Here is a 9,991-nt window from a genome sequence, read left to right on the forward strand (position 1 = left end):
AAATCAGTAAAAGTCTGTGAATCTGCAATTTAAAGACAAAACCAGGAAATATTCAGACGGTAAAATATGCAGCAACTGATTCTCTAATGTTACACCTAGAGTGATATTAAAGTTGCCTTCCTTTTTTGTTTTTATAATTAGAAAATATCAGTTTTATTATTTTATTTTTCTTCATATATCCGTCACACCTTAAAAGTCAAACGAGGCTGAAGTCGACGTCCGGTTGTTCGCCTCCATTTTTGAATGAGTCCAACACAAAGTCTCAGTTTAAACCGACAAAAAATATCTTACAGAGAATAAAGATAAAAAAAAATAAGATTGTTTCTGATTTAAAGAAACATATTAAAACTGATATTTAAGCAAAATTTGGCAGAAATCTGGTAAGAAACTGAAAATACTCCTTTGTGTTGAAGAGAAATATACTATGAATCAAGATTTAATCAAAAAACGAAATAGGATTATCTTAATCTTTTTGCCTTGAAACATAATCTTAGTCTGGATTGAGTTATGATTGTTAAATATGACATTTCTATGAAAAAGACTGTAATGTTGCCTTTAAAAAAAATCAGAAACATAATCTGCAAATATACAACTTTGGTTCATTGAATATTTATTTTAAGTAACATTTTTTAGACTACATGTTTAAACTTAAAAAAATAAAAAAATAGATTCTCTTGAAACCAGAAACGTAAAAAAAAAAAAATCAAAATACCAACTTCAGCCTCGGGACGACAGGTTTGTTTGAAGAACAGGAAGTCACAGTTCCTCTCACCCATGCTCTGGCTCTCGTCGTCCTGGTCGATGAAGACGTGGTCCAGAACAAAGTTCAGCAGCTCGTTCTGCAGAGTGTTGTCCGGGTTGAACACCAGCGGCTGCAGGCCCTCCCTGCCGCCCGACACCAGCTGATGACTGAAGATCATCAGCAGGTCACAGAGCAGCATGAACGCCTGAGAGACATGAAGGGATGACATCATAAGGCCCCGCCCCCTCAGGATAACAGGGAATCTGATAGGCGTTTCTAACCTGTTCTTTAACTGGAGTGTTGACGTTGGACAGACACTGCTGACACACCGCCAGGAAGGACTTGACAACTCTCCTGAGAGCCACCAGGTCGTCCTGCACACAAACGCACAAAAAAAGAGTCAAAAATGGACAAAATGTCAGAAACAACCTTTATTTGGCGAGTTTAGATCAAACTACATCAGTTTTTAGGAGGGATTTAATGAAATACATTTAAAAAGTCGATGTAGTGCTGAGATTAACAGGAGAATAAACTGAAAACCACAAATAAGAACAGAATTGTGTTTGTAAAAATGTATAAAAAATGAAAATTGTCAATGAATTATAAATCTACAGTGAGTGGATAATCAGTTTTTGGCAAACTTTGTCAGTTTCTCTTCCTGTTGTGTCTCTACTTCGTGTGGCGATACGATACATATTGCGATACGTATCCTGATAAATCGCAGGACAATATTTCACTATTTTTTTTTTAAATTATGATCTGAATATTAACACAAATTTTCACGTAAGTAACAGTAAATTACGCGTTATTTAACGATGAGAACATTAAGTAACTCATAAACTAATTCATGGTACTTTTCTTTTGGTAATTTAGGAAATATTTAAGTGAAAAACAAAAGTAATACTGAACTACATGTTTGCTAATAAATAATTAACTAAATATTGCTTTAGCAGTATTTTAAATCAATACAAGTAAATAAAGTATCAGGATATTTCACTGAATCGATATTTTCTTACACCCCTAGTCTCTACCGTTTTTTTACCTTTTCATGTACATGTGATGCAAGCAAAGAAACGTCCAATCAGAAGCTTGCTTCTACCGAGGTCGATTATAATTGGCTGAAGGTGAACCACAGAGAGACGCATGTTAAATGTGTGGTAACACCACTGAATACAATACTTGAATGAATTCATTTGACTTGTTTTATTACAAGGAACAAAACAGTCTAAAAATGATTGTTTTTTTTTATGTTTTTATGTCTTTACGTTTTTTGTTACTTAAAATAATTAGGGCCAATAGGAAAAAAATATAATATAATATATCTGGCCCAATAAACTGGAATAAATGATATTGTTTTTCTTGTAATCCTGGTGTCTGACATTTGTTTAAGATCAAAATTATCCTGAATTCATGTAGTTTTGAAAAATTTGTTATTTTTTTATGTTCATGTGTAATTTTCAAGTAGAATGTTCATTTTTCCGATCACCACATGATTGCAGCCTTCCTCTAAGTTTGTGTTTTTTCTGGGACTTCAACCCATCGGTGCAATTGGCTTTAAATACGAATAAAAGCCACAGTTTTGAAATAAAAACTTAAAAATATTCTGTTTTAAAATATAAATATATATATCAATTTTCCTAAAAATTAAAGCGTTTGCTTTTTATTTCTTTCTCTTAAGAGAAAATGCTCCACAAATTTACTCCTGGTTCAGCCTTTGTGTCAATGTTTAGACCCTTTTGCGAGTCAAAAAGCGTGCCCACCCTGATCTAGACTGTATCCATTTCAGTTAACGTTGATTAAACCTTTTATGTACTGATTTGTGCACCATGTGTTGAGATACACAACTCTAGTTTTGATTTCTATGGACTTTCTATAGATCATTGTCAGCTTCAGACGGATAATCAAACGGGTGAATGTCGGACTCTAAAGGGGGCTTAAGCACCTTGCTGGGAACCCCCTCGGTGATCTTGACCAGCTGCCAGAGGATGGAGTAGTGGGAGCACTGCAGGGCCTGCACGGCGATCTGCTCCGGCATGGAGCCCTGCTCGATGCCCGCCTTCAGCAGTCTGTAGCAGTTTCCAAACAGATCCCATCGGGTCAAATCGTGGGCGCTGGAGAGGAAAAAGAAAGAAGAACTTTGTAGATCTGAAGTGGATTTTATCTGGAATTCTAAAAGAATAAAAAGAAATAATACTTGTGGAAAGCTGTGAGTCGTTTAAGAGTGGACAAGACGTTGTAGATGTCGTCGTCGTCTGCCTCTTCGCCCTGCAGAACAACAATAACATAAAGAGTCCTGCTTTCTTCTGTAAAGACGGGAGAGAAGATTCCCCCGCACCTCCTGCAGCAGCTCCTCCATGGAGTGAGCGAACCGATCGGTCATCTCGTCGATCAGCTGCGAGCGAGCGATGTCCACGCGGTTCATGATGGTGTACTCCTCGGAGCACAGGATGCTGTAGGTCTTACTGCACGCCTCCAGCACGTCCGTCTCGATGTGCTTCTCCACCACCAGGCGGATCTGCTTCAACAAGGCGTCCAGGTGCTTCTCCATGCGCCCGGCGCTGTACACGTCCAGGTCGAAGAACTGCGGGATCTGCAGCAGGTTGGCCACCTTTTCGGCGTCTGCCTGGTACTGAGGTTAAACCGATCCGATAATATTGATTCTGAAGGAGCTGGTTCACATTTCATCAAACCGACATGGAAGGAACTCGATTGGTCAGTCCTTACCTTGGATAGCAGCATGGGCAGAGCCATGATGAAATGCTCCGTCAGTTTGTTTTTATCGTCTATCTGAGTCTTCCTCTCTTTTGCTGTCAGCACCTAAACAAGCAGAGAGAAAATTAGGAAATAAATTAAAATAAAGCAATTTCTGCTTTTACTTTTAGTGAGAATCTCACATTTATTCTCTTAGATTAAGAAAAGAGTTACGCCGGATTTATACTAGCTGTGTTTCCATTACATATATGCGCAAAAAGTTATAGAAATTCTAGAAATGTCACAAAAAACACAATTTAACAGTTTTCATTTGGGATGTCCCGAACCGATCACGTGATTGGAAATCAGGGCCGATCACGTGATTGATTGTGAAACAAGATTTTCATTGGAGGGGGATTTAATGTGGACTTTCATGTCACCTTAAATATAACATTTTATATATATATATTTTTTAGAAAGTACAACAGAATTTTTTTTATTTTGACACCTGGACCTGTTTCCTATTTTTCCACCTTTTTTTCTATGAAATTGTCACATTGACGGACTGGAAATAGAATCCTGCAGAGGGACGGACGTCAGACGCAGATTTTTACGGAGGCGATGTAAACATCCCGATTGATTAATGAACGACATATTTTTGTGCCTGTGACTCACCCGTTTGCCGGTGCCTCTGCCGACGGGCGGGTGCGCCTCTGCTGCCTGCCGGATGGTGCACACCGTCAGCTCTATCAGCGCGCTCTCCTGCCGATCGGACAACACTGCAGAGGCAGACAACGGGGACTCAGATCCACCAGGAACGAAAACGAAGAGCGAAGACTTTTGATCAAAAACTTCCGGCCTTACTCTCTTCTCCTTGCACCGGCTCCTCCAGCAGAAGCTCCGTCATGCATTCCCAGTCTTTCAGCAGCTCTTGAGAACTCTCCCACAACGAGTCGACCAGGTACGCTGCGTGTTCGTGAAGCTGCAGAAAAACATGAAATCGTGGAGGAAAACCCATTAAAAGCTCAATTAATTCTTACAAAAAACATACATGAACCTTTACGATAAGAAGATCAAACAGTAAAAAGTAAATCATACAAAATAATTGAAGAATTACACATAAAAAATTAACTGAAAAATAATTTTCTTTATATTAAAAAAAATATGTGAATTTGTAGTGATTGCATGTTATCATTGACGTTTAGGTACATTAACATCTAGAAAAGGCTGCATTCATATCTGTTTTGTTTACCTCACTCTCCAAGAAGAAGAGCACCAGCATGCGGATGAGATTCCCGTTGGGACTGCTCCTCCCTCGACGTTTGGCCAGAGCTTCTTCTGCCTGCGGGTCGTGGCGACTGAACAATCTGTTGGCAGAAAAAACAAAAATAAAAGATTCATAAGTCACAAATAAGTGTGAAAAAGCTGTAAAATTAAGATATTTCTATGTAAAGCAGAAGAATCTGATCAAACCTCTTTCAAAGACGTGCTTTTATTTTGTTAAATAACAACATTTCATTATTTGTTCGATATTTTCCAAGAAGTGAAAGTAATTATTACCCCAATACTTATTCGTATCTTTTTATTAGACTTATTTTCAAATAAAGAGACTCACTTCCTGTGTAGAAACTCCCCGGCCGCCACGGCCACAGGCCGGTGGGCGGAGTAAACCAGGTGGTAGACGTTCTCACAGTCTTCATTGGACAGAGCATCTTCACTGCCCCTGCAGAGAATCATCACAGCAGGTTATTATCTCATCAAAACCCTGCAGGCAAAACATCTGTCCGTCAAACTCATCACAGGGAATCACAGAATGTCTTTCATTTACAGGTAAATCTGATCGACTCACTGCAGGATGAGTGTAACCAGCCTGATGGCCTCCACGGCGACGTCGTACTCTTTATCCAACGTCATCGACACAATACGGTCCTGAAAACACAAAAATGATTAAACAAAATAAAATCAAAAGAAGAGAGGAAGAACTTCGGGGAGACTTCACCTTGAAGCGGTTGGTGAACAGCTCCAGCTTTGGAAACAGCTCTCGGTTTGTGTAGAGGTTCTGCAGAGCTTTCAGACACTTCAGACGAACCTCTCCTTGCTAAAAAATTAAACAAATTAAAAAAAAGAACAAAAAGAAAACAATAAAAGATGTGATTAAGATCAAGTTACAAATATTCGGATAAACTATTAAATCGAATTGATTTCAGTTCAAAAACTAAATTTATTTTAAAAATAACTTGATTTCATTAATATAGAATTATATTTTTATTTAGTTAAGAACACAAACTTTAACTTAAATTGAACAAAGGTAGAATTTTTACTCTAAAAAAGAACTAAAATTCTTTAAAATAAGACCCAAAATTGCTTCAAGTCCCCCATGACAATTTAAAAGAAAAAACGTTCTCAGTAGAGTTTTCCTTATGATTATGAAGTATTTTTTATCAAAATCCCACAACCTAAATGTCTTAAAAAGCCATTTTTCGTGTTGATCTGAAGCCTCCGTTTCCAAAATCTCCTCTGAGGGGGCGTGGCTTTTTCATTGATTTACAATTCTTTACAACTGCACTCTGTTAAAAGGAGAAATACTCGGAAATGCAAAAACAAATCGATTTCTTTTGACATTTGTTCTTTTTCATAAGAAAAATTCCACACATGCATTTTAAAAACTCAAAAAACAGGATTTCCATTGGAGAGGGACTTTAAAAATCAACTATATTCATGGATTTGGTTAAAAATCAATTGATTTTGGATTATTCACCCGATCGTGTAACGTCCAGCCGACGTATTTCAGGTAACTGTCGTTGAGGAAGGCGTCGCTGTACATCTTCATCCACACGCCGATCTCCTCGATGCAGATGGCTCGGATCTCCGCGATTGCATCTCTGAGGAAAAAAAAAAAAAAAAAGACAAAAACAAATGAGTTTTCTGACATAAACATAAAAACTTGTAACAGAACTAGATGCAGAAGTTCACCTGTAGCGATGCACAAAGATGCCCTTGAAGATGGAGTTCATCATGTTCTCTATTTCATCCTGGTTCTCTTGAAGCTGCACAGAAACAAAAAGTCAAAAAAATGAATCACTGATGGTCAAACCATTTTTCAGCTAAACTTTGGAAAGATAATTTAAGCTTTAACAATACATTTTAGTCCTAATAATCCTGTGATAATTCCTCATTTCTGACATTTATATGGTTAAAATGACCAATTAGAGATCAGAAAAAACAGATTAGATCTGTTTTTTCTGATCAGATTTGATCTGTATGGAGTTTCCCCCACTAAACAAACAGCAGCCGACCTCTTTCCTCTTCTGCAGCAGCAGCTCCAGCTTCTCGTTGGCCCGCTTCCCGACCATCTTGTTCCTCTCGGCCTCGTACTGCCTCTGCGTGTTGTCCTGATGGATGCTGAGGTTCAGCGCCACGTTCACCAGGGCGGTCATCAGCTTCATCGCTGCACAGACGCACGCGTGAGCCTCACAAACAGACGGATCGAGCGCTAAAAGGCCGACGGAACAAACCTGCGAGGGTGGAGGTGTGTCTGAAGGCTCGCACTTGCGAGTCGGAGAGTCCGGTGAGGAGGGAGATCACCGTGTCCATCATGTACTCGTCGTATATGATGCTGTACTGACACTGCCGGATCAGAACGCTGATGAACTCGCAGAAGTTGTAGCGGAACTTTTTCCACATCGGGCCCGGCATGGTCAGAGGGTAATCCCCACTGTCCTGTGGACGAAAACAAAACCTCGTTTGAGGCTCAAACTCACGCAACGTTTACGGCACTTTTCACGCAGGTGGTTACCTCATCAAACTCCTCAGTCATCTTACGAATGATCTCTGCATTTTGCATGTTCCTGAACATTTCAATCCTCACGGTGCCTGGTCACACAGTAACACATTCAGATTTACGTCTCTGAAAATCACCAGAGGATCTAAAACGAGGACGAGTCTGCTCACCTTTGCAGCCGGAGCACTGGATGAAAAAATTGATGAGGTCCAGCAGCGCCAAATCCCGGTCCTGTTTGTAAGACTCGATCCAGTCGTCCACCACAGACTGTAAAGACGTAGAGATACGATGAAAAACAATTCTGTGATGAAGGTTTTTTTAAGATGGCACTAAGAACGTCCAAATTACTATTTCTGCTTAGTGTAACTATGAAGTCTTATTTTTTTCCCCCAAAAAATGATAGTTTTTCTTATAATCTCAGGGTTTCCACAAGTTTATGATCATTAAACGTTTTAAGGCTGTGCTTATCAAAAGTTAAGACCAATTTCTCAGTCTGTTTAAATAAGTTTAAGTAATACTTTTGAGGTCCCCGTTCATGTACTTTATTTAAACTTTTTTTAATACCATGTAAAGCACTTTGTGGTGATTGTCTGTAAAAGTTCTATATCAATACATTTATTCTTCTTAATAAAGTCTGACTAACAGATGAACTTATCTGACTTTTTTGTGTCTCTTAATCCACTGTAAAGTTCACTGTGCCTTATATATAACATAACTTTAGAAATTGACCAAATTAATTACATTCTGAAATATAGATGAAGAAAATTCTGTATTTTTGTTCCAATTCTAAAACCAAATTGAAGCTTTTATTTAGTCAGAAAAAATTTGGCTAACTTTATTTTAAAAATGAATGAATGAATGAATGAACTTTATTTATATAGCACTTTACAACTGCTTACAGCATACTAAAGTGCTTCACAATATAAGAAAGAGGAACGTTTAAAAAATTACAAATAAAATAAAAAAAACAGGATAAAATTACAAAAGCAGTCTGCAGTAAAAATACATAAAAGATAAACAAGAAAACACGTAAAAATAAAATCGAATAAGATAAAATGTCACTAACTACTGAGCATTAAAGACCATTTTAAAAATCTGTGTTTTTAAAAAATCAAATACAGTTTTTATTTTTATGTTTGACTGCAAGTGCTAATTCTTTTTTACTCAAAATGTGGGCAATATATTTGGACAAAAACAGATTTCTTGTTTACATTAACTTAAACCTTTTTGTCATATTTGTTAGCACTACAACCCTAACAATTCCATTAAATTTAGATTTAGCTTTGTCTTGGTTTGATATATGATTTATATGTGACAAAACGTGAAGAAAAATTCAAATTTGTTGACAAAGAAGTTAAACTTTCAGTTGGCTCGTTCTAAGTGTGGTATAAAGTAACACAACACGTGTGTTTGTCACTTTTTTAACGTATACAGTAGGGATGCAATGATTCAATATTTCCACAGTTCAATCGTTTAAACTACAAAAAAAAATCTACCCTTTGTTATTCTGATGATGAAATATGGCTAAAAGAAAAATAAAAAAGTAACTTTGAGGGCGAAATGACAGTTTTATTTTGAAAGGTGCTCCTCTGACACGTTTCCTGCCGTTACCTGCATGGCGCTCTTGCCCAGTTTCACCACCTCAAACAGAGTGACGGGGTCTCCGCCGTCCCCGTTGTGTTGAGCCACGCCGTTCGCCTTGCCCCGCCCTCTTGGCACCGCCATGACTTTGTCTGTCGGCGACTTGCGCGGCTTTTTGTTGGACGTCTGAGAGCAGAACAAAACGACAGTTAAACGACTGAAGGAACAAACGCCGCCAATGTCTCCGGGCTCGTACCACTGGCTGTTTTCCAGGCCTCCCTCTCTTTTTCTTTCCTTTCATCTCCGGCTCGTCCATCTCGCTCATGTTCAGGCTCAGGCCCACGCCGTCTGCAGCCCCAGACTCATTGGACGAGTCCCTGAAACAGCAGAACCAGTTCAGCCTTTGATGCTGCTGCTCATCCACAGCGTGAGTCAAGTTTAAGGAAAGAATGGGGTCATAAGAGGAAAAAAACTGATTTAAGTAACATCCACACTGTCAAACATCTTAAAAAACGGTAATCGTTTAAAAGAATTATTAAGCGAGACAAAACTTATACAAAACCGATTATATTTCAAATTTAAAATCTTTCACACCCCGTTTCCTGGTCTAAATAGCTGTTTTAAAGCGACTGAACGTAGATGACTTACTGTAGGACGGGGAGCTCGGAGGTGATCATCCTGCCTTGTTGGTGGTGGGGGGGGCTTTAAACTGCTGCCTTAAAGAACGGGAACACTTCAGGTGTGGAGGTGAAGGCACCTGGTGGCAGGTTGAGGGGAGGGGGGGGTAGGGAGGTCTGGAGGGATCGGGAAGAAAGACCCTGATGTGAACTGTGTTCACCTCACCGGCACTTAACTCTTTTCAGGTCCTGGAAGAGGGAAAAAAGAAGCAGAAAGAAAAAGAAAGTTTTACTAAACTGTACTTTCAGGAAATTTACAGCAGCAACAGATACAGAAACGAAGACGAAATGTGAGCTGTGAAAATGACTGACTAAACAGGTAAGAAAAATTAGTTACTGGATATAAATGTGACTTATAACTGGCAAAAAATGCAAAGAAAGTGTAGTGGAAGGAGAAAAAGTGAAAAAGGGTGAAAGGGCGACACCAACTGGTCAATTTGGTAACTACAGCATGAGGAGGGAGGGAAGGATTTCTTCACGGAAACGGTTTGGAAATAAGGTTTAATATCAAAGACGGCA

General features: G+C 38.8%; 1 protein-coding gene across 1 annotated transcript in view; it reads right to left on the reverse strand.

Moving 5' to 3' along the window:
* stag1a (stromal antigen 1a) overlaps positions 1 to 9,991 on the reverse strand; it is a 44,099-nt gene that overhangs the window by 7,317 nt on the left and 26,791 nt on the right. The window contains exons 2-22 of the mRNA XM_024270115.2: positions 9,444 to 9,661; positions 9,052 to 9,172; positions 8,826 to 8,981; positions 7,385 to 7,481; positions 7,230 to 7,306; positions 6,949 to 7,153; positions 6,730 to 6,881; positions 6,407 to 6,480; positions 6,192 to 6,315; positions 5,433 to 5,531; positions 5,283 to 5,362; positions 5,049 to 5,156; positions 4,686 to 4,800; positions 4,298 to 4,415; positions 4,109 to 4,212; positions 3,467 to 3,559; positions 3,078 to 3,371; positions 2,937 to 3,007; positions 2,685 to 2,853; positions 1,024 to 1,116; positions 773 to 947 (exon numbers count right to left, since the gene is read on the reverse strand). Coding sequence (XP_024125883.1) covers positions 773 to 947; positions 1,024 to 1,116; positions 2,685 to 2,853; positions 2,937 to 3,007; positions 3,078 to 3,371; positions 3,467 to 3,559; positions 4,109 to 4,212; positions 4,298 to 4,415; positions 4,686 to 4,800; positions 5,049 to 5,156; positions 5,283 to 5,362; positions 5,433 to 5,531; positions 6,192 to 6,315; positions 6,407 to 6,480; positions 6,730 to 6,881; positions 6,949 to 7,153; positions 7,230 to 7,306; positions 7,385 to 7,481; positions 8,826 to 8,981; positions 9,052 to 9,172; positions 9,444 to 9,472 — 2,554 coding nt within the window. The 5' untranslated portion in view covers positions 9,473 to 9,661. The remainder of the gene's footprint in view (positions 1 to 772; positions 948 to 1,023; positions 1,117 to 2,684; positions 2,854 to 2,936; positions 3,008 to 3,077; positions 3,372 to 3,466; positions 3,560 to 4,108; positions 4,213 to 4,297; positions 4,416 to 4,685; positions 4,801 to 5,048; positions 5,157 to 5,282; positions 5,363 to 5,432; positions 5,532 to 6,191; positions 6,316 to 6,406; positions 6,481 to 6,729; positions 6,882 to 6,948; positions 7,154 to 7,229; positions 7,307 to 7,384; positions 7,482 to 8,825; positions 8,982 to 9,051; positions 9,173 to 9,443; positions 9,662 to 9,991) is intronic.

This window comes from Oryzias melastigma, linkage group LG22, assembly GCF_002922805.2.
Source record: "Oryzias melastigma strain HK-1 linkage group LG22, ASM292280v2, whole genome shotgun sequence".
NCBI lineage: Eukaryota > Metazoa > Chordata > Actinopteri > Beloniformes > Adrianichthyidae > Oryzias > Oryzias melastigma.